Source organism: Paramisgurnus dabryanus, chromosome 14 (assembly GCF_030506205.2).
Source record: "Paramisgurnus dabryanus chromosome 14, PD_genome_1.1, whole genome shotgun sequence".
Taxonomy (NCBI): domain Eukaryota; kingdom Metazoa; phylum Chordata; class Actinopteri; order Cypriniformes; family Cobitidae; genus Paramisgurnus; species Paramisgurnus dabryanus.
In genome coordinates this window covers 9322017-9347857 of record NC_133350.1, presented here as the reverse complement: position 1 = coordinate 9347857, position 25841 = coordinate 9322017, and the positions used below count along the sequence as shown (strand labels likewise).

The window sequence follows — 25841 nt, the reverse complement described above, 5'->3', positions numbered from 1 at the left end:
ACATGATGCACCAAACACATATTTTGAATTTGTGTTCCTCGGAAGAGAAGTCACTGGCCGCCCCTGGATCTAGCACTGTCCCTTACAATTATTTTGGTAATTGATAATGTAGTAATTTGATATTTTTTGGTAATAAAAATAGACCTAGATTAGCAATAACAATGCAATAATGAAGATCAAATAATAAAATAAGTATCAAAACCATCAAACAGGTTTTATTAAACAAAAGCATTTATTAATAGATATATTATATATTCATTATTATAATTAATAGTTATTATAATGACATATATTATAATTTATCTATTAATTATTTATTATAACAAATGCCTGTAGAGGGCGATGTAAACAGGTTTTAGTAAGCAAAAGCATTTATATATATATATATATATATATATATATATATATATATATATATATATATATATATATATATATATATATATATATATATATATATATATTATTATTAATAATATATATATATATATATATATATATATATATATTATTATTAATAATATATATATATATATATATATATATATATATATATATATATATATATATATATATATATATATTATTATTAATATATATATATATATATATATATATATATATATATATATATATATATATAAATGCTTTACTATATATTAATTATGTATTATTATAATTACATATATTATAATTTATATATTTATTATATATGAATTATTTATTATAACAAATGCCTGCAGAGGGCGCCAGCAAACTCTAAATTGTTATATCTGTTTCTTTTTAGATTACTTTTGGCGAAACAACGTTTAGATCCATTTAGATCTTTAATATTTTTCCAATTATTTACAATAGTAATGATACAGCCACTGTAATTCTTGAGCAAACACATGCAGACATTAAATGAGTTTCCAAACAAACACAATTGAAAAGCCAAACAAAAAAAGCACACGCAGTAAAAAAAACTAGATATAATGCATTAACTGTAAAAGGTTTTGCCACAAACTCAACGTTATGTTAAGATCACGAGCTAGCATTTCAACTATTTAAATTTTTTTATTTTAATATCTCATCGCACCCCTACTATAAAATGTATTTAACAAAGTATTTCTCCTCACCTCGACTCATCTTCCTGCTTTTGTCGTCTAGAAGAGCCCACAGTCCTTCAGGTTGTTCTTGATGATGACGTCAGTGACGGCGTCGAAAACGAACTGCACGTTCTTGGTGTCGGTGGCACAGGTGAAGTGAGGATAAATCTCCTTGGTTTCCTTCTTCTTGTTCAGATCCTCAAACTTGGTGCGGATGTACTCGGAGGCCTCGTCGTAGTTGTTGGCACCTTGTTGGGAGGGGAAATAAGACAACAATGAAAAACGGTGGGGAGACGGGAAATAAGCAAGCGAGAGGGAGCCAGAAAAAAACAAAAGGAGAGTTTTGCTCCATCCGCCGATTGATTCATAATAATCTCCCCATTCATCAGTAAAATGCTTCATTATCTCTTCCAATTGATCGATAGTGTGAAACTATCAGTCCTGGTTTAGATCAATGTCCTGGGCTCAACCCTGTACTGGATGTAATTAATCATTGGCCTTTAGGACATCATCAAGACTTACAGCTTCACAATCAGATTTAGGGCTTCTTAATATTTATTTTACCATGGTGGTGGAATGAAATCTGAATAAAAATGCTCGAATACCAATAAGTGAAGAGAAATTTCGAAACCTGTGTGGTTTGCAGAGGAAACATGTGCTGTTTTATAATGAAGATTTAGGCGAGTGTGCTCAAAAACGCTTTTAGGGTACTTGTGCACTTGACTTGATGATTCATTGGCTGTTTTCTTGTACCTGTGTACTCGGGAAAGCAGATGGACAGGGCACTGTGTGCGATCTTCTGAGCAAACAGATCCTTCTTGTTAAGAAACAGGATGATGGAGGTCTCCGTGAACCATTTGTTGTTGCAGATGCTGTCGAAGAGCTTCATACTCTCATGCATTCGGTTCTGAAACAGAGAGATGGGAAGAAAAACAAGGCTCAGACCAATGTCGCCGTTCATGAATTAAAAATGTCATCGTAAACACTACTTTAATACATCAGAAGGTTAGGAAAATCGATTACGTATGGAAGGCACAGGGACAAAAACATCCTGATTAAGTGTAAAGGTCAGAAAAAATGTGGACATTGGCAAAGTAAAAAAACAAATAGCAAATGTTTCTGGTATATGATGATATATTATAAAAAGACATTATATGAAAAGAAGAAGTATTCATTTCTTTATAGCGTAATGGGTTTTATAGATTCATCCATCTCACCATTTCCTCATCCTCAGCCAGTACGAGGTCATACGCACTCATGGCCACACAGAAGATGATAGCAGTCACTCCTTCGAAACAGTGGATCCACTTCTTCCTCTCTGAACGCTGACCACCGACATCAAACATCCTAACGTCAAACAGCACACATTTTTAAGTGGTCAGCAGTGTAAACAGAAATCAATAATACATCAATGAGATAAATGCCCCAAACAACCTACAAAGCCAGACATACGATCACTGACATAGAGAACGTAACTCCTTCAGATCTTAATCAAGAGTAGACTTCACATTTAATTCGATGCATACAGTGGCGGCTCGTGACTGCTCATCCGAGGGGCGCATAGTCAAAATAAGTGTTCGGAGTGTCATGTGTTTGTGTTTGTTGCGTCATGTGAACCATGTGCATCATGTGTTTTGTCAAAATAAGTGCCTGCTGCACACCCGTCAAAACCGTTTATGATAAAAGAGACGCTCACGTTCACAAAATACACGCAAGACACTCCCTTAACAGTAAACTTTGAATACACATGAGATTATGCGAGTATCTGGCAAACGCAAGCCTCTCTTATCATAAACCCTTTAGACGCATCTGCAGCAGGCACTTATTTTGACAAGACACGTGATGCACATAAGATCACTCGACGCGCAGAACACATATTTTGAAATTACGAACCACACATATGACGGGCTACATACATGTTGTGATGAACTTCGCATCAAGCGCCCTCGAAAAAAGAAGTCACCGGCCGCCACTGGATGAATATGAAACATGATTTTGATGGACAGAATAATAGTTTATTTATTACTGCAGTTGTCTTAAAGAAATACAGAAGTGGTTAAAAGTGAGTAGAATATTTAAAAAGATTGTGTTGTAACTAGTTGGAGTCAGCATTTTTTGTGGCATGTGAGAACCAATGTGATTTGATGTTAACCACGTGCCACCTTATTTGAACTTATGTCTATGTTGCTACGAACATGCGACATAAACTATGCTCTCACAAATTAAGAAATTTTAAAGGGGACATATCATGAAAATCTGACTTTTTTCATGTTTAAGTGCTATAATTGGGTCCCCATTGCTTCTATCATCCTAAAAAATGTAAAAAAAAAGATCAACCCAGTAACTTAGTTTTGGTAAACAATGCTCTGCAAGCATGTGAAAAAATAGGTCATTGAAATTTGGCTCCCCTTGTGATGTCAGAAGGGGATCATACCATCTCTTAATCTTCCCTATCCAACAACGGCACTGCCATTTAGTTCAGAGATCAACTCATTTGCATTTAAAGGGACACACCCAAAAACTGCACATTTTTGCTAACACCTACAAAGTTTCCATTTTAACATGCTATAATAAATTATCTATATGGTATTTTGAGCTAAAACGTCACATATGTACACTGGGGACACCAAAGATTTATCTGACATCTTAAAAAAGTCTTGGGAAAGGTCCCCTTTTATAAATGATGATGGTACCTGTTGACTTCCAAGGTATAAAAAACAAATACTATGGAGGTCAATGGATAGTGCAACTGTGTGCTTACCATCATTTATTAAAATATCTTAATTTGTGTTCAACAGAATAAAGACAACTCATAAAGGTTAAGTAAATGATGACAGAACTTTTTATTTTTGGGTGAACTATCCCTTTAAAGTTTAAGGTAAAAACTATGGATGCCCCTTCACATGTGTTATTCGTGACATTTAAGTCTGGCTTTGTTTCTATGGTAATGGAGAAGTTGAAAGCAGAATGAATGAGGCCGTGAGGGAGAGCAGAGGACCATGGACTTCCTGTCAGTTGCAGGTGCCATTTAATTTAAGCATATCAAACTAAAACAGCACAGACCAGTAAGACGTCATCTGTGTTTCCAGGAAATTATGTCTTGTGCTGTATCGTCCGCTACAATTTATTTACAAGACACGGGACAACGTAATAGGCTGTCTTTGACAGCTAGTTTGCGTTTGATCTTTCTAAAGGTTGGCCTGACATTTCTTCTGTAGATTAAAGCAAACTGACTCAAAGAGAATCATTCCAGCCTCGTTAAATCCCACATACTTCCCGAACCGAAGGCCATCCACAGGTTTAGGGAAATGAACAGATTAATTTTTTAATTGATTCCAGACAGGGTTAAAGAGAATGTTGCTTGCTAGCGAAAATAGCGGAGGCTGTTAGATTGGGCGGGCGAGGTGTCAGAAGTGTGAATGCATGTGAACACATGCGTTACTGCCCCTGCACAGGAAGTGTGAACAGAAATCTCAGTAAACATCAGAAAAAAACATAAGCACTGATGGCTTTCTCACTTGAAATGAAGGTCTTTGAAGGTGAAATGTGTCTCGACGATGCCAGTGGTCTTCACTCGGGTCCTCAGCACATCTTGTTGGGTTGGGATGTAGTCTGCTTTCCCTATCCTCTCCATATCATTAAGATAACTGCAAACAAACACAACGTGATGCAGATGAATACAGTCCTGTTGGCTTTCAAACCAATGCATGTGATATGCATGCATTTACATACAAGTCCAACAAGTTTAGAGCAAGGAAACAAAACAGCAGTCTGAGTAACTTGGAAAATAGGAGGCTGCAGATCGTCATTCAGCTGTCAATCAAATGCTGGTGAGGTCACACATATAAGCCGCTCGTGCAAAGTCTGAATGTTATTGCACCACCAAATGCCAGTAAAAACCTCCAAAGCAATCCCACGACATCTCAATCCTTTGACAAACAAACAGTTTAAAACTGAATTATGAAAAAATGAAGCTCTGTACTATCTAAGGGCCCTAAAGTTGTCATTTTTTTATTCTCAGTTGTTGTACTTCTATCATTGTTGTCAGGATCCCCGTAGACACTCCTACACTACTGGAGCTCCACTGGCACAAAACAATCAGGGACGACACGAATCAAACAGAAGAGCTGAAATCCCTCAAAATCACAAACTGTGGCTTACAGCTGCTTTTGTTGTCTTTACCTTACGTACGCCAGGAAAAAGCAAAAGCACAGCATTTTAGATTTTGGTGCAATGCTATGGCTTAGATGAGCCAGCAAAAATATGGGTTGTACTTCCCACATAGAGATTAATGACCACCTGCTATTGTTTCATCAGCTGAAGTATAAAAAAGGAAAAGTACAGTCTCAGTCTGACACTGTGGGATAGGGTGTAATAAAAACCATATAGATCAGTCCCTCCAGGATTTTGCTATGTATTTTTGTGATTTTTGCAATCAAAATGAGTGGTGGTTTTGTTGCAGTAATTTCCAGAAATTTGCACAGAAATGTTTCATTTTTTTCTCTCTAATTAGGATATCAATGCTTGTCTAATATTAAATTATTATTAAGGAGTTCTTAAATAATTAAATAAATATTTAAATAATAAAATAAGAACAGAGAAACAAAAAAAAAAATACAACTTCAAAATACAATTACAAATTCGATTAACATAGACAGCTGTCACACAGCGGTTTTAAAAACTGGGTCGGTGGATGATAAAAAAAAAGGTGTTATTAACTCATTCGCCGTCAGCCTTTTTTTTTTTAAAGTTGCCAGCCAGCATTTTTGTGATTTTCACAAAAGTTTCACAAAATTCTTTGGAGGAAAAATTTTCTTCTATAAATATATAAACATACATATCAAATGAAATAACAGACCCTCTGCTTTCAAACAAACAATAAACAAACAAACAAACAAAAACAGGGGGAAAAAAACGTTTCATTACATATTTACTTTTTCCACTTGATTTAACCTCTGAAATACGAATTTTTTGATAATTTTGAGCAAAAAGCTTAAAAAATTTCTTTTTTTTTTAAAGGAATTTATATTAGAGATCAGACTATAGATTATCAAAATAAATGCGGTTAAAAAATCTAGCAAAATATTTTTTGCATCAGTTTTTGACAAATTCGGTTTGCGGAAATTCGTCAAAAAGGCATATTTATCAGGTAAATATTAACTCATAATTGACAAGATAACTCGTCAATGGTGGCGAAAGTAAAGACTAATAATGTACCACTTCGAGCTGCATAAATGTTTTAAAAATGTTTGATATTAATAAGAACATATGAATCAATTCTTATCTCACTGAAAGAGGTGCGTTGCATAATCTTGTTTTTTTGTAGGGGGTCGCTCTTTAAAAAGTTTGAAAATGACTTGCCTACAGTAATGCGCTTTCCTATACTGTGTGTTTATCTGTGTGTTCACTGCAAAAAAATTATTTTTAAGAAATCTTAGTATTTTTGTCTTGTTTTCAGTAAAAATATCAATTTTTTTTTACAATTAAGATGCTTTTTCTTGATGAGCAAAATGAAGAAAATAAGTCTAGTTTTTAGACCAAAAATATCAATTTAAGTGATTTTGTGCATAAAACAAGCAAAAAAATCTGAAAATGGGGGTAAGCAAATTTGTCTAGATTTTTTTCTTGAATTTAGTGTTTCAGAAAAATGTTTGCTTACCCCATTGGCAGATTTTTTGTGCTTGTTTTATTTTTTTTATTGACTTATTTTCTTGGGTTTCTTTGCTCATCAAGAAAAAGCATCTTAATTTAACTCTTTCACCGCCAGCGTTTTTAAAAAAAGTTGCCAGCCAGCGCCAGCGTTTTTCATGATTTACACCAAAGTTTAATTCCTTCCAGAAAATGTTCTTCTTTAAATATATAAACATACAATATACCAAATGAAAGAACAGACCCTCTGCTTTCAAACAAAAAAAAACATTTCATCCTACCTTTAGTGGTTATTTTGCAATCAGCTTTTGAATATGGGTAGGTTTTTGCAAAAACACCATATTTTGAGCAAAAAGCAGAAATAATTCCATTTTTGTGACGGACTTTTCATAGAGATCCCATTCAGAGCGATCTTTAAAACAGACACGGACATGCAGCAGCTTGCCATAGGGCAATACTTCCGGGTTTAAAAAGTTGCGGAAGGGCGCCACCTGGTGGATAATAGCGGTATTGCGGAAAGACGGAAAATCTCGTCATTGGCGGGGAAGCGTTTTCTCTTAATTGACGGAATATCTCGTCAATGGCGGGGAAAGAGTTAAGAATTTTTTTTTTTTTTTACTGAAAACAAGACAAAAATACTAAGATTTTTTTTCTTGAAAATAATTTTTTGTAGTGTTATTATTATGCGTGTGTGTGTTTAAGTGCAAAGCCTGAAAGGAGTTCAGTTGGGTCCTCACGTGTTGACATGTGTCCTAAGTTCCTTACAACTTATAAGGACTACAGTAAATTGAAATGCATTGTGGCATTGCCTCACACGGTTTTTGGCATTTATGTAAGAAAAAAAAAATTATGCAGGATCACAAAATAACATGACATATTGATGATTTTGAGCTGTGTGTCACGATCGCGGAATAGCGAAAAACTGGAGGGACTGATAGATTTACTATACATATTTATGATAGATTTACCCTGCACATATTGATCAAATGTATATCCAAATCCACACCAAGCTGCGTTGGATGCAAGCCTCTGCAAAATGCATTAATATAATGTAAATAAAGAGATTCAGTATACACTAGGTACTGATGTAAGCTATATGCAGTATTAGTAATACATCATCAAGACGAGTAGAGCATTTGTTCCAGTACTAAGCCAATAATATATTGCGGGCAATATAATATTAAACTTTTTCCAAAAAATAACATTTTGAAAGATGGCCAAATGCATTATTGGTCAAATAAATTGTATAACTGTATCTGGATGAATCACTCTGTAGCCTCTTTAATCTCACATAAAAAAAAAATTTCAACTCGAATCAATATTTCTATTTATTTATTTATTTGTCAAGTAGCCATAAAATACTGCAATGTTTCCAGAAATTCTTTGTAAAACCACAGTAATATATCAATAATCCTCATGTACTCTTGAGACCATGTGTGCTTTTGAAATTGTATTACTACTCATTTTAACTTGTGGATTGGCACAAATTCAAACACATCGTAATGTGGATTTGTAGCCACAACCATGTACAAGTTTGTATTCTGTTTGTGGGATTTTCCATTTCCATAAATAGCTTTTAATGTGAGCTAAAGATAATTAAAAAGTACAGACAAGATGTTACCACAAAAGAATTGTCAGATTTGGCTACTTTTTAGTGATTTATATGAAACATGCCCCTGTGAAAAGTAGAAAAACAGGTGTGCACAATCACACACAGTTGTGAGGGTGGGGAGGGTGTGGTTTTACCAGGGTCAGCCTCTGTAAAACCACATTTTTCTCCACCCACTCAAAAAACACACACACTGAGGCTTGCACACGGTTATATAAACATCTGCTGAACCGAGTGAACACTAAATATTGTCATAACTAAAATTAGCAGTCCTCCTCTTTTTCCACCGACGAATGACATCAGCGTTCCTTTGCAGATTCTAAATGGACCACCGAGTGCTCCGCCTTGCTTTGATTGTTTTAGAGTTTATCTAGCATGGGACAACTTATAGGCCAACCTCCGTTTAAAGGCAATTGGTTTCTTAACGCACTGTTAACTGCTAGCACCAGAGTTTCTGCTCGCTTGCACACATCGATCTGAACCAGTCTGCTCTCACACGCTGCACAACTTTCTACCACTTCTGCATTTAAAGGGCCAGTTTATATTTGGCTCCTCACCCCCCTTGGTTTCTTACAGTCACATCTAGAGTTCCTCTGGTGTCTATATGTAATTGTTGAATATGTTTTTATACACTGGAGACCAGTGATCCTTCAGGGGATAAAGAAACAAATTAGTCACATACAGTGTATTCTATTAAACTGTGAGATCACATAGCAAATTAGGTATTCAAGCTTATATAAACATTAAAATAAGATGTTAACATTTCGACCAATGACAAAAATATGCATAGTGCAAAAGTGTAAAAAGTGTAGGGTGCACAAAACTAGCACTAATAAGGTGTTTAATCCCAAATTTTGCAGAGCACTTCTGCACCATTTTGTGGCCTCTGGATTAGGGATGCATAACAATTAATCGCGATTAATCGATTAGCAGAATAAAAGTTTTTGTTTACATCATATATGTATGTGAACTGTGTATAATAATTTTTTTAATATATATAAATATGCACACATGCATGTATAATTTTAAGAAAAAAAATGTATTTATATAATAAGTATTTATATTTATATACAATATAAATTATACATAAATATACAAATGTATATACACATGTAAACATTTCTTAAATATATACATGCATGTGTTTGCATTTATTTATACAAAGTTATTATACACAGTTCACACACACATAAGATGTAAACCAAAACTTTTATTCTGCTATGGATTAATCGTGATTCATCGTTATGCATCCCTACTCTGGATAATACATTTTTTGTAAACTTTTGGGCCTTTTTTCATGTGTGGATCTATTTTGTCTTTTTTTTCAAATTATGTTTGGATCAACGCACCGATAGAAAATGTATTTAAAAACAAAAAAACACATATTTAGGATTTTGTACTAGGATTTTTTAGGTCACCAATCAAATAAGCATGTTTTGTAAACCTGGCCATATTACCAACTTATTGAAAATACAAATTGTGACCCTTGACCATAAAACCAGTGTCAAAAAACAACTGGGTCAAAATTATCAATTTTTCTTTAATGATCATGTCCATGAAGATATTTTGTTAATTTCCTACCATAAATATATCAAAAAGATTTTTATCATTAGTAAAATGGGTTGCTAAAAACTTCATTTGGACAACTTTAAATGGCAATTTTCTCAATATTTCAATTTTTTGCATCCTCAAAATCCAGATTATTGTTGGATCTCTACCAAATATTGTCCTATCCTAACACACTTATTTATTTAACTTTGATGATTTATAAATCTCAATATTAAAAATTATAAAAAATTTAATTACCATTTAACTCAGACTGGCATAATCACAATTAGTGCTTACCAAAAAACAAAACAGAAGCATTTTTCACTAACATTCTCAGACTTCTTGACTTTTTTGTCTACTTTATGCTCACCTAAACAAAAACCCTAAATCCCACAGTGTACCCTCCCTAATACATTTTAAACTCACAGATTGAGCGTTTTGTGCTGATTCTGCTTTGCGTGAATAATGACAAATGGTCACTGCTGAATATGCAGATAGATAACAGAGCAGAAGTGATAACTTACTATGCAGCAGAATCGTTGAGCTGGTACTCTCTTGCCCGGGTGAAGCAACCCTGCACCCCTCCATCAGCCCACAGTCTCATAATGACATTGGACAGGTCATCTGGCAGGCTGCCCTGTTCCTCTGCCGCCCCGGCCAGTGCAAACAACTGACGGGCATCATCCTATAAAACAAATGAACAAACATTCATTCACAAATAATGCATAACGTAGAGCAACTTATTCCATATCAATATTCAGATGTTATGTTTATTCATTCAAAGGAGTATGTATTTATCTGGATGAAACATTTGCATGTGCCGATACAAAACTTGCAGCCAGAATTTTATTAGCTAGCACGTTCTGGCTGGTTTATAGAGGCGTTGCATGGATGTTGCTGGATGATTTACAGAGTTTATTTGCCAGATGGGTCAAAAGTGCAATAAGCAAATGCAAGCTATAATGTTTCACAGTCATATCTCATGATGTGCTGTTATACACTCATGCCTATTTGTGTGTCTGTCTGTCTGTCTCCCACATGTTTTCTATTGTGGCAGTCTCCAAGCTACTAAAAAAAACTGTCTACCTACATGTCTGTCTCTCTCCTCCCATGCTGCAGGAATGAACTCTCCCAAAAACCAAAAATCCTTCCCACTTAAGAGCTGAACTAGGTCACAGGAAGTCAACCCTGGAGCGAAACATGAAAGCCGCGAGCAGAATTGATGGGCAAAGAGTGTGACAGCAAACCCTGCACTTCTTGGGACATAATGAATTCTTAAACTATGTGCTACTGCAGATTACAAAGATCGTAAAGGTGAAATGACCCAAGTGTTGCGTAAGTTAATAACTAAAGCGGCTTGTAAATTCAAAGAAACACTAAAGTATAAATTTCCAAATGGGAACACTGCCTATTTTTTACTAGGTGGTGGATGAAAGTAGCAAGGGCGAAAAATATGAATAGAAAGGGGACGAGAGGGCTATAGGCTCTTAAATCATTTACGGCTAAGCAGACCAGGAAAGAAGGATAAATGAAGAGGTACAGTACACCCCAGAGGTACAGTTCACCCCAATGGAGACTGTTTTCCACGTGTAAAATATATAGAACAATGTTCAAAGTGACACGATTACAGATTTATTTCAAAGCGCATGAGCTGATGTTTCATTTTCTGTCCTATGCAATGCAGCAAATAGTTGATGATTTTAAATTGAACCAAAAATGTTATTTACTTACTCATATTTTTACCACTAAAGACTACGTGTTGTACAACAAGATTGTATGTTTGCAAATTTTAAAATAATTTTTCTTTCAGCATTCATTAAACCCTGGAGGTTCTCAGCGGAATTGCCGTGGATTGTGAGTTAATAAAAAATATTTTAAATCATAATAATATGTACCGTATTTTTCAGACTATGAGTCGCTCAGGAGTATAAGTCGCATCAGTCAAAAATTTGTTTTGAAGAGGAAAAACATATATAATTCGCACTGGACTATATATCGCATTTACTTAAATTTTTTTTTCACAAAATCAAAGCGGAAGAACAGACATTTAATCTGGAAAGGCAAGTTATTCAACTAAACAATAGCACAGAACAGCAGACTAGAATAGGTGTCCGTACATGTTAAAGTAGCTTAAACAGTTATTTACATGATACACAATAGCATACAGAACATATCTGGGAGGCTGAATAGGCTAAATTGACACAACAAGCCAAATCAAGTTCAAAAAGGTCCCGAAGTCATTTTACATCACTGAATCCATTGAATTACATAAATACAGGAGCAGCATAGAGCGGACTCTAGCGGCTGTAGACGGTAATGGTTTGTCTTGGTTCGTATGAAATCATTTTGACCTATTGGCCGCACCTGACTAAAAGTTCCAGTACCCGCCAAACTATGAAAACAGTGCGACTTATAGTCCAGAAAATATGGTAAATACATAATTTTAATATAAAAAAAATCTAAATAAAAACATTTACTAACAAAATATTTTATTTGTTAAATCTGCATGTCATGTGACCCAAGCTCTGGCCTGCCACATCCTTTTCTGACTCAAACTGTTCCCGCTCAGGCGTGTACGCATAGAGTTTGCGTAATTCTACATGACTACGTTCAGTTTAATTAAGTACATTATTATTTTTAAATCAAATTAATTAAACTGAAAAGTAACTCATTACGTTTTTAAAAAAGTAACTCAAATATTAGTGTCATTTAAAAAGTAATGCGCTTCTTAACTGGTTACTTCAGAAAAGTAATATTACTACTAGTGATGCACCGATGTATCGGCCGCCGATATTTATCGGCCGATTTTTGATGAATTTGAAACCATCGGCATATCGGCAATAGTCTGAGAAAGGCAGATACCGATTGTTTATTAATTAACTGCATAAAGAAATCCATAATATGTAAAAAAAAAAATGAGTTAATGTTGTTAATAAAATAAATCCTGAATAGCAAAAACCACCTTTGAAGGTTGTCATGTTGTCTTATTATATTTGTTTTAGCTCAATTTGTGCCTCTCTTACTATGCTGGTCAGTTGAATGTTAATTAGATCCAATCCATGTTCAGTAAAAATAATTTGATGCAGAAATAAACTAGCTAATAGACCAACTGCATAGTATTGTATACAAGTGTTTAATATCGGTATCGGCCAGTTGTCTGTTTAAATCGGTATCGGCCCAAAAAATCCTATCAGTGCATCCCTAATTACTACGTAATGCACGTCACTTGTAATGCGTTACCCCCAACACTGGGTTTAAACTGACGCAAACTAACATTACGTCAGAGTCCACTGCTTGTGTTTTTAGTAAACGTGTGGCACAGTGTTTTGTACATTTATATGTCAGGGCTTTCTTTGATACTTCAGAGCAATTTATAAAATACGCTTGCGCAACTTTAAAACGCTTGCAAAATGAAACAAAAATGAAACAATAAAAACCTAAAGATAGCGCTGTACATTGTGTGATCGTGCTAGAAATCATGACTGATTAATGACAAAATATTGGGTTCGGTTCATCACATTAGATAAATAGGCGGAGAGTGTTTCGTCGCTGTTAAAACATATTCAACAACACAGAATTTGTCCAAAAGTGGACAAGCTCAAAACGTCCCGTTTACACTTGTATTTAACGTCGTCCACTTAATCTCATCGACAATAACATATCTTAATACAAGGTATAAAAAGCCCCAAATAGATGTTAAGATACTTAAAAAAAAAACTTCTCTCTCTTTCTCCAATTAAAGATGATGGAGAGATGTTGTTATCCTCTAACAGCTCTTTTCCCAGTGCTGAAATACAATCATCAGTCTCCCTTCGCCAGTCTAATTAAACTGTACACTGCCATTACACAACACTAATAAAGAGCCTGTGTGTTTAACGGAGCTATATTAAGTTTTTTTTTTTACTTGTAATGTTGAGGTTTCTTGCACTAAAACCACTGAATATTCAAGTGTTTAAAAGCAAGCGAAATCCTGTATTTCACAATGTGTCCCATTTCAACTATGTCTATTTTTGGGCTTGTGTTGCTTATGTGTGTTGTGTTGATATGTAGTTGCGTAGATGTATTTATGGTTGATATGTGTTGTGTTGATATGTAATTAAGTGGATGTATTTACTATGTATCACACCAAAAACGTTCCCAGTACGTTCATCCTGACCTGCTTTAACCCATTCTGATTTTGAAAACTGTTCTCAGATCAGGGAACCACATCTGCACCGTGTTCATCTATAGATTCTGTGCCGCAGGTGGGTCAAATATATTGAACAAGATCCTTGCTGAAAACCCTCTGTGTTTCTCTTACACTTAATCCTTCACTCTTCTTCACAAAAAATAAGTGTTTGGTAAAATAAAGGATGGGCAGGATAAAGAAAAGATCAATAATGTTATGTTTAAAATGCAGTTCACCAGAGAACTGAAGGACATCCTTAAGGACGGCTTAAGAGCAAAGTATGCTTATTTTTATTTACCCTGTAAAATTTTACTGTTGCATGTCAGTCCTACAATCACTTTCGTTCAAGTGGGCAGAATAACTGGCCGCAATTTTTTAGTCTAGTTCAGGGTTCCCCAAATCTTACCCTGGAGGGCCGGAGCACTACATAGTTTAGGTCCAACCCTAATCAAACTTACCCACCTGTGATTGTCTAGTGATCATGAAGACCTTGATTAGCTTGTTCAGGTGGGTTTGATCAAGGTAGGAGCTAAACTCTGCAGTGCTCCGGCCCTCCAGGGTAAGATTTGGGGAATCCTGGTCTAGTTGCAGACAATACATCTAGTTTTAGCTGCATATGATTATGAAAAAACAATCTGTGTTTTACTACAGAAGAGAACAGGAAAAAGTAGGATATGTGTGCAGTACAGGCCCTTGTAGGTCAATCACTGTGTCATCTGTTCTCTGTCTGAGAGACGTAGGATCACAGGACGCCAACAGACCTCTGAGACGTCCCCTGTGTGTAATGCTTAAGAGTACATTTGTGTGATTTATTTGCTGGTCTGTATACTCACCGCTCTGGCGCTGTCCTCATATTCGATCTTGAGGTTGCTCATTGCTTTGATGATAGCCATGATGGACTGGATGGTGTTACTGAAGACCACAGCTCGATACTGTTTGCACTCTTCCTCCGAGTAGCCATCCTCATGGATAATCCTGGAGAACGCAGCAGTTATGGGACATTTTCGGTGTATAGCCTAGCATTGCATTGCTTTGACAATGTTTTGGTATAAAACACAGCGTAAAATAAGAGAGAGAAAACAGGAGCATTAGTCTAAATTAATTGTAGTTTCTACAGGCTGGCATAGCTGGTGAATTAATTTGGTGTGCTGGTGGGAATTGGTTTGCAGGTCTTGTTAGACCACAAGATTATAAAAACATGGAAACATTTTGTTATCCAGGTCAGAAGAAACAATTAACTTTTTATTACTCAAGAAAGAGTCAGACAGCATACATACACTTTAATCTCATAGGGTAAGAGGAAAACATACTATCCCTGTGTTTCTGGAATTGCAGCAATAAAGGATTAACAAGGATTTACAGAAGAGATGTGATTTATCACGGTTGCACTGCGTCTTAACAAGGCACAATGCAACACTGACAACTGTTAAGAGAATTAATGCTTTCACTCCTACATCAGAGTTTGTGTGCTGTTGTCGACTAGTAGTCGTTTCCATCAGAGTGATTAAAGTGGGATTTAAAACCGCTTTGGGATACAGAGGTACAAGAATTACAGCCGAGGTCAAGGTCAGATAAACAGTCTATTAACTGCTGTCAGCGGTCCGACTGCACAAACACATACTTTAACAGCTGTGTAAGACGTCAATAAAGCAAGCTGCCTATCTACAGTAGACAGCCCTTTTTAGCCTTTCACAGGCAGGCACATATTTGCTTAATTGCATGATGCTTAAAAATGCAGTCTGGGTAGTGAGACACTAGAGGTTTGGAAACACATCCTCTAAGTGTAGCTGTCTTACAACAGTAGTGATGGCCAATTTATGAATAAAGCATCATTTGAATCGTTCTCTTATGTAATGATTTGATAATTGCTCATTGGTAACCTTTAATTGAAGTTTTATTTTAACATGAATACTTGAAGAACTGACAATTCAGTTAAATTTAGATTTATTTCTATAGTGCTTTTGACAATTTAGCATTTTTGCGAAGCTGCTTTACAGAAAATATATATGTCACCTTGGACCACAAAACCAGTCATAAGGATACATTTTTTTTTTTAAATAGATATTTATACATATCATATGAAAGATGAATAAATTCTCTTTCAATTGATGTGTGCTTTGGCAGAGATACATTTGATACACTATATGATAATAGAAAATATTCTGAATCTGACTAAGGGTGCAAAAAAAATGTAAATACTGAAAAAAAAGCTTTTAAAGTTGTCTAAATGAAGTCCTTTGCAACACACATTACTAAAGAGATTCAATGGATTGTATTAATATGAATATTAATATATATATATATATATATATTTTTTTTTTGCTAACTGATAATGAAGTAATTTGTTATTTTGGGGTAATAAAATAGACCCAAGTGAGCAGTAGCCTTTAAAATTACATAATAACGAAGATGCAATAATAATAATTGGTTCAAATAAAGTATTAAAACCAAGTTACATTAAGCAACATTACATTAACAAACACATTACATTTGTGTCCTATAAATAAAAAGCATTATGTATGTATTATAACAAATGCCTGCAGGGGGCGATAGTGGACTCGTCTCGCGGACGCTATCTTCACTTTCACCTTCACTTTAGATGGAGAGAAATGCTTATTTTTAGCCAAACAATGTTAAAACCCATTTAAATATTTAATATATGTCCATTTCTTTACAATAGAAATGATACAGCCGCTGTCATTTTTTAGCAAGAACATGCAGACATTAAATCATGTAAACTCTGAGTAAGGGTTTAATCTGCTGAGACTTCTGACACTGATCAGACAGACAAACACAACCATCTCAGACTTCACACGAGTTCCCAAACGAACATTATTGGAAACCCAAACAAAAAAGCAAACGCTGTAAAAGACAGAATATAATGCATGCACTGTAAAAGGTTCAAACAGAAAGTTGCATACTCCGGAGGTCGCATATGCAGGCTGCATACGTCATCAAGGGTTATTTCAGTTAATTATCTGAGCATTACATTCGCAAGTCGTGATCATATTACAACAAGTTGCGATTAACTAAATAATAAGTAAACTTTATAATTGTTAATATTCTCTAATAAGACAGTCTTTATGAAGTAAATGCAGTTTAAAAATGCGACCTCCGAAGGATGCAGTCTTTTATTTGAGAAACGGCCAGCATTTCACCTCCACAAGAAATCTCGCGAGATTAAGAGACACATTTAATCTCGCGAGATCTCGTCGCACATGATCTCGTCACCTCTAATGTATATGCAACACAATAATTATAATTTTACCCATACAATGTATTTTTGGCTATAACCACAATATACCCATACTAATTTTTGTGGTCCAGGGTCACATATTAGTATAAACACATAAAAAGAGGCTCATAAAATCCGAAGTATATATAGTATTATGGCAAAGTACATGTACATTTTTGTGGTCCAGGGTCACATATTAGTATAAACATATAAAAAGAGGCTCATAAAATCCGAAGTATATATAGTATTATGGCAAAGTACATGTACATTAGTAATTGCAAATGTAAAAACAGTAGTCTGTGGGCCTGCTATGGACCATTAAAGGGACACTCCACTTTTTCTGAAAATAGGCTCATTTTCCAGCTCCCCTAGAGTTAAACATTTGATTTTTACCGTTTTGATCCTATTTTGAGCCTATTTTCAGAAAAAGTGGAGTGTCCCTTTAATGGTCCATAGCAGGCCCACAGACTACTGTTTTTACATTTGCAATTACTAATGTACATGTGTCTGGCGCTACCACTTTTAGCATAGCTTAGCACAATCCATTGAATCGGATTAGACCATTAGCATCTGATATTATGGCGCAATGATATTACACAGCAGCCAAAAATATTCCCCTTAGTATATTTCAATAGCAGGGGCTATTTTCGGGCACTACATAATATCATTGCGCCTCCTGCAACCATGTTAGGGCAGCAAAGTCCTTGATTATTACGCCAGAAGGATAGTATAGTTCCTAGCCATATTTGCCTAGAAAAATCACAACTTTAAATTTTCTGTCGGTCTTAGAACATGATGTAACTACAGAAGAGTCAAGTTTTAAATAGGAAAAATATTCAAACTCTTTTGGTTGATTATTTTTGAGCGCAATGCTAATCGTCTAATCAGATTCAATGGATTGTGCTAAGCTATGCTAAAAGTGGTAGCGCCAGACCCAGAGATCAGCTGAATGATTCAAAAACTGTAAAATTCAAATGTTTTACTCTAGGGGAGCTGGAAATTTTGATTTTTTTTTTTTAAAAGTGGATTGTCCCTTTAAACTCATAGTGCCATCAAACAAGTAACTATGAAATTTACTGAAATTTAAATGAATCGAGTGAACAAAGCAAGTGACGTTGTTCTTAAATGAATCAGACTAGAATTCTGCTATAAATGCATATACGTGTTTGTAAAAACAAATCTGAGAATTAAGGCTGTTATGAACATGTAAAGGGTTGCATGTACATTTGTGTGTGCAAACTTATTATTACTATTATTGTTTAGGAGCAAAGGTGCAACTGTTTCTCTCTCAGATTCACACTAGTGTTAACTCTTATGGTTGAAAGGAGAAAAAAAAATGTTGCTCACTTCATCTGTTTTACGATGGTACTCTTCCCGGATTCTCCAGCACCTGTGACACAAACACAAAATAAACAATAGGCGTTAAAACACATGCTCCTTCACTAATTTCTTCCTTAGACAGGAAAGCAAACTGACTGTCAGTGCTTTTTATTTCTGTCTACTCAGTCTTAGCACTAATGTCCACTCTGCAGTTTGTGTGTGTGTGTAGCCTATACTTCCAGTAACTAAAGTATTGCTGACTTCAGCTCTGAATCTTAAGCATTCCATCCTCTTTCTCTCAGATCTGGTGTTTATCAAGTTTGGCCTTTAATGGAGATGTCTGAGTGTTTCACAAACAGGAAACAGGGCCTTTTTGGGTGGAAAGGGGGGGTTATTTCCACAGGCATGCTGTGTAGGCACACTGCTCATTTGACATCTGACTGCCTCATTTTAGAACATTATATAAACATAACGGCTATCAGATAACCATACACCAATCAACGGGTTTCCGTACACACGAGTACTCTATAAAATCTCAAAAACAAACAAGCGAGTCCCTGAATCTCATGCGGAGTGACACATGTGTCTCCAGCAAACGCCGCCAGGCTTCTTACACAACTCTACAAGCACACACACATCATTGAACCGAGCAAAAAATTATGCAATCCCACCAAAAAAAAAAAAAACATATGCATTAATGCAAGATAGTATAAAAACGTGCCAAAAGATGTCCTACTGGGTTCAACATCTCTCATGGCGTTAGCACACCTGTCAACGTGCCTCACACATGCTCACACCCACTTGTTTTGATTGCAGAAACGATTTCCCACTTCACCAGCTGCTGTCAACACTTAAAACACACAAATTCTCATCTCCAAGGTACGCTGGGGCGCTGCGCATTCAGACTGCAGTTTCGAGCTGCCGCAAACACGTCAGCCGCTTGCGCCCGCGGCTGCATATTGACACCATATAATCCGTTACAAAGGATGCTCACGTATCTCAAGGAAAAAGGAGGCGAAAAACGTGAATTCAACAATTCTTGAACAATTGAGCGTTTCAGGTGGTATAATAAACAACCACAAGCTGTGAGCATACTAGCATTGTACTCAACCACCACCAGGTACTTATGGGACATTTCCCCCATGGTAACATGAATGAATCACATCTATTGTACGTTAGCTTTAAGCTAGCGGTATGCACCTGCAGGATGTGAACATGTCTGCTGCAGTTATTGTCTCTGAATAAAACATCAGGCATTGTTGCACTTCCACAGAATGTGTTTTAGGTTATAACACAAACAGCAGTTACGTTTCATAGGCTGTTTGAGAACCGTAAATACGTATAGATGAGTGAAATCCAACCCTGAATTCTTAATATTTATTTGATTAGCCAATTATGGATATAGGCTTCAAAAATGCAATTTGTGTCTTGCATTTTGCAAAACTAATTTTAAATGGTACCAACGATCCTACTGGGACAGCAATTTGGATATTTTATTTTGTGGAGTTAGACCGCTAGTAATGTCGGGAGCTTATATTACACTATGGCCTGTATCTTCAGGAGACAACCAATTAAACCAGACCCGTTTTCACAGAGCTCATGAAATTCACAATGCACACATCTCACTGGAGGATTTTTTTTCACTGCTAATTAGGAAAACAAAGAGAAAAAAAAACTCAACCAACATTTGATCTCTTCTGGTTTTGTTTTATATCCTTTTCATACATTTTTATCAAAATTTAATAATTGGCTCCGCCTCTTGGTTCTCTGATGATGTCACTCAGACCAAGGTACTATATGATGTTCAATAGCTATTTAGCTTATTGCCATTTAGGTTTTGCTTTAACAAACTCACATTGGACCTTCTTTTCACAATTCATTACAGAAAGAAAAAGGGGTTGTAAATGGGATTTACCAGTGACCCAAACTCAAGACCTCTGTTGTGTAAATGTCCAACCTCAAGCGTGATTTTGTAGTTCTGCGTTTGACCTACGCGTACAACGCGTCAGTTTTAATTCATATTTCTGCGTCAATGTTTGCTTCAACATCCAATTACACATCCGGATTGCTAGTAGACAATGTCCACCGGCTTGTTAACTCTTTTGCCACCAGCGCTTTTAAAAAAAGTTGCCAGCCATCGCCAGCATTTTTCATGATCTTCACACATGCTTAATGCCTTCCAGAAAATGTTCTTCTTTAAATATATAAACATACAATATGTTAAATATCGCTCCTCAGCTTGGTCCATCTTTGTTTTTATCATCTGAAATGTGTATATGGAAAGCGACAGATTTTTTTTGACCTGACAAGAAGGGTTGTAGCAGACCGCAGTTCGCGTGGAAGAAAAGCACGGTTAAATTATTAGAGAGTTGCGCGTCAGTCTACGCCATAGGCTATGCGAAGGCTACGGCGTACAATCAACGCAGAAGTATAAATTAGACTTCAATCTTCGATTGCCTAAATTCAGTTGTTTCTCTATAGTCTCAATGTCTCATTGCGTGGTCACGGTACCTCAGATCTGAAGGCCGGTGTGGGTGTATGAATGACAGCAGGCATTGTGCTAATGAGAGGTGCAGCCAAGCGGTCCAGCGGTGTGCCTGTGAGCTCAGGTGTAAACTTCTGATCCAGAGCCAGTGTGTCTGGCTATAGTTTACAGAGTCGGTCATTATGGTCTCAGGTTTACAGGTTCACAATGAAGAGAAAAATAATTCAGTTTCGTTGCTGCAGCTGCGACCCAGGTTTTCATGGTAAACATCTGCCTCTGTGTTCGCTCTCTCCATTTGTCTTGACATTTCTGCCAGTCTTATCCTCATTTCATTAATTTACACATCTCTTCATTCTATTGTAAAATAAGCATTTCCTTACTTAAAAGGTAAAGATCGTGAGGAATATGATCCATTTAATCACATTCAAATGGACTACAGTTCTTGCTTTCTCTCCCTCTCTTATCCGTCATCCGTCTTACGGGTTCTTGAGCATTTGCCGATTTCGCAGACAGACCACAGCTCTCCACCCTTAGTGGTGTGTGGTTGCTAGGCATTCGTTCCTTTCTGCCTAAATTCTGGGAATCTCCAGGCCTTCGCAAGCAGAGCGTGATCTCTCTCACTGTTTGGTTAATAAATTCATCTACCTCCTGTCCACAGACTTGTCTCAATGCAGCATTATTCATCTGATTTAATGGAAGACTTTGATGCAATAATGTTAATTTTAATAAACACATGGTTAACTCGGTCTGCAGTATAGTTACAGCATATTTTATGAAATAATTTGCTCACAAATGCATATTGACAATTTTCTAATCATGATGTGACTCTGCAATGTTTTGCTATGAGAACCAATTGCCCCCCCCCCCTTATGGAGTGTTACAACTGTATACTTTTACTATAGGGAAAAGAACATCATAAACATAGAAGCATGAAATAATTTATGTCCAATTATAAAGGTGGAAAAACAAATAATTTACGAAAACCAATACCGTATACACCCAAACACTCATCAATGAGTCTGCGCAGATGCAACGCCCATGATGCACAGCAGACGGGTGAGTGAGATCGCTTTTATGCCCCCATTTATATCTAATAAATGAATAAAACTGTCAGCTGTTTATTAGACTGTCAAAAAATTTGTCTACTTATTTATAGCTTTAATTTTATTTTTCTCACCCAGGTCGATAAATCTCTGTGGTCTGAGGCTTTCAAACTCTCAATCAATAGTATTTAGAGGTATTGTTCTAAACACAAGTGAGAAATCTAAAATGCGCCACACATGTGTTTGATGGTTTCACGCTGTACCGCACACAAACGTAACTAGAGCTGCAAATTTCGACTATTTTTTCAACCGATTAGTCTATCGATTATTTTTTCGATTAATCGAATAGTCTAAATAAAGATTTTTTTTACAAATAATAAATGTAACATCTGCTATTAATGCCAACATTTTATTGAAGCATTTTCTCAATTAAACAAATACACAAACAGTGCCAGTGCCAAGGAAAATATAACAAATCACATAAAAACAAGTCCAACATTAATTCAGCCTAACATAAACAGTGCAAAAGGGGCATTATTCACCTTAAACAAATAAAATATATTAATATTAAAGAAGTAAAATAAAAATAAATCAAACTGAATAATAACTCCTTATTAATATAAAAACATGTCCTTCTCTTTATTGTTCCAGCCCTAGTGCTAATCATAAACTAATGAAGAGTCATCATTAACTACAAAATGACTCACATGAAATCATTGTTTATTAATACATTAACTAAAAAACATGTCATGTTGTACTTAATGATGACTCTTCACTTCGTTTATGATTAGTACATGCATTTACTCAGCATTAGTTCAGACTGAAGTAAAAATAAGTTAATTGTGATTCATGAACCCTTATTATAAAATGTAACCATTATATTATTACTGTTAATATTATTACTATCAGTAGTAACGTTACTGCATTCTCATTTAGCATCAACTTTAACATTTAACTTTTCTTAAGTCTCGGGTAAATACAAATTTAGTTAGCATGATCTTCTAATATTTTATAAACGGCGTTTACGCTGCTGTTACTTTAAATAAACGCATGTCAGGAATACCTAACCAGACGAGCTTTTATAATATCTGCGCACATAGCAAAAAAATAAGCTATGGGAACTCCGCGCTGCCAGCTGGCTTTCAGTGCACGCGGGCACATGCCTATCTCAGTGTAACACAGTAACTTATTATTTCATAACTTCTTAATATAAAAAGTTAAACTTGTCCCGCTCTTTATTTACTGTTTCAACATACTGCCCAGACGCGATGCAATGTCGTGTCTGTCAGGCGTCTCGCAACTCGTATTAAACTAAGATGTAAACACAGCTGTATTAAGCACCATGCCTGCATTGATTCTATTGTTGTATAAAAACTTACTGTAAAAATTAAAATACTTAGGCTGCCGTCGCGTCATTCTGAGGTCGGAGAGCTCCAGGTTGTTTTCTTTTAAGATGATCATGCACAGATGTTGCGCTGCTGTGGTATGCCATTTCAGTTTTACACAGTATGTGTTTTATTTGGTCTCTGCTTAAAGTATTCCCACACTTTTGATCACGTTCTGGCTGTTTGGTATAACACTTGTATTATCCGGTCGGAGCTGAAGCCGCCTTCATTTGAAAACGTAAACAATGCGACGCATCGACGCATTTCCGGCAAATCGACGTAATTACGTAATCGACGTAATCGACTACGTCGACGCGTCGTTCCAGCCCTAAACGTAACACTTCAAAACACAGACACACACTAAATGCAAACTGTTGAGCGCAAGTGTGTGAGAAAGACAGAAAAACGAGATGTGATCTCCCCAGAAGGAAAAAAAGTAGGGCTTTATGGAAACCGCATTAGCGTGAATCTGAATCACATCTAAACCGCTTCCACAAAGTATTAGTGGAAGTAACATGTTGGAAAACGCACAAGAGAGACTTTTTCCTTGTCCGGCTTCTGTGTAAAAGTCTTACATGGCCATTGTCCCAGAGTTCCCCCTTTTCTTACAAGGAGGGAAGTTCATGTCAGTTCTAGTGTCATCCTGCTCTCCATAGTCCTTATGGAGCTACACACACACACGTTTGTGTGGTGTGTGTGTTTGTTCAGAGGTTGACAAGCAAAGGACAAAGAGGCCACTGTGTATGCGGCTCTGGTGGTGTGGCCAGCAATGACTGTTTACCATCATTTAGGTCACAACAATTACAGCTGAACCAGACTCACAAACATACACAGACTGCCCTGTCAGAGCCCCTAATGCCCCAGGGTTTTATCAGTGAAAAAACCTCAGTTCAGACAGAAGGTAGCAACACAGCTTATCAGTTCACTCGCATAGTCAATACGGGCTAACAGGTGTTAACAACTAAGCATACACCAATACCACTTTTTCATTACTGATCCGATACCAGAATTCTTAGTATCGGCCGATGTCGATCTGATACTAATGCAATTTCAAATTGCACTACTACATCTGGTATAACTTTACATTTCAAAACCTACTATTTAAAGAGGACCTATTTCATTGCTAAAAAACAACGTTATTTTGTGCATTTGGTATAATACAATGTGTTCACTTGGTTTATGGTTAAAAAAGATTATATTCCCACATATTCCGTACATTTTTGTAGCTCCAGATTTCACTCTCTTCCTGAAACGAACGGATTTGAAAAGCTCTGTGTCCCTGATTGGCCAGCTAATCTGTACGGTCTGAACGTCAGCAGGAAATATGACGCTCCTTACCATGCTTGAAAGATTTGCGCACAATGCAATGCTAACAGAAGTTAACTTACAGGCTGTGAGTCTGAAGCGGGAGGAATTATGATAATGTTGGTTTTTACTACACCACCAATCCCAGAAAGTAAACTGTTGCCTACAATCCGTTTGTTTGTTGTACTCCAAGAAAAGAGATTTACGTTAACTCGTGTCATTGTTTACTTTGGGGTTTGTACCTTTTGAATATCATTAACATGTACTAATGCACAGTTACATATCAAAGTAAATGTAAAATCGTGAATCGGACCATTGGTTGATTTGCAAGTAACAAGAATGTCAGTGTTCTCAACAAATTAATTTGTACTTTTAATAGCTTGACAGGAACTACCACGGTTATGGATTTGGAGCGGCCCGATACTGATCCCAAGTACTAGATCTGTGCATCTCCATTAACAACCCTCCAATCTACATTTATTCACTTGGGATTATATTAAAAGTTAAGCTCTGTTTTTAGTTTAAAGTGCAGCGTCAGATTTTAGAAACTCAGTGCCAGCAGAAATGAACTTCTAATCAGGCTGCATTTATAACACAGAGAATCGCCATCGGGTTATTGTATTATTTAGAGCGCTTATGTCTTTGTTTCTAGCCTCCAATCTGTCTTGGCCTGCTTGCGCTGCTCTCACCAGCTTGATCTGGTATTGCAGGCGCTCAGTTGGTGTTAAGTTTAAATATTTTAATTGGTTAATTTTTTTCACTGCCTTGGTTTCTTCCTGTACTATTTTCTGACGTTTATCTCATGTCCATAATGCAGGAAGTTACGCAGGAAATTATGTCAAGACAGCAGGGGTGCTAGACTTAGTCATGTAAGAGGCTATTCACACAGAAGATGTACTTGCAAGCGTATGACAAGACAGAGTTTTTCTTTCGGTTTAAAAATATACAGCTGCACGTCTGACCTCAGTGTACATTGCACATACAAATTTCTGTCAGAGCTTCTCTT

The 25841-nt window shown here is 36.1% G+C and overlaps 1 protein-coding gene across 1 annotated transcript in view; it reads right to left on the bottom strand.

The window, feature by feature from the left end:
• Positions 1-25841, bottom strand: part of gnai2a (guanine nucleotide binding protein (G protein), alpha inhibiting activity polypeptide 2a) — a 54855-nt gene that overhangs the window by 1415 nt on the left and 27599 nt on the right. Inside the window, exons 2-8 of the mRNA XM_065240982.2 lie at positions 18645-18687; positions 14896-15037; positions 10419-10579; positions 4607-4735; positions 2306-2435; positions 1842-1995; positions 1119-1336 (exon numbers count right to left, since the gene is read on the bottom strand). Coding sequence (XP_065097054.1) covers positions 1146-1336; positions 1842-1995; positions 2306-2435; positions 4607-4735; positions 10419-10579; positions 14896-15037; positions 18645-18687 — 950 coding nt within the window. The 3' untranslated portion in view covers positions 1119-1145. The remainder of the gene's footprint in view (positions 1-1118; positions 1337-1841; positions 1996-2305; positions 2436-4606; positions 4736-10418; positions 10580-14895; positions 15038-18644; positions 18688-25841) is intronic.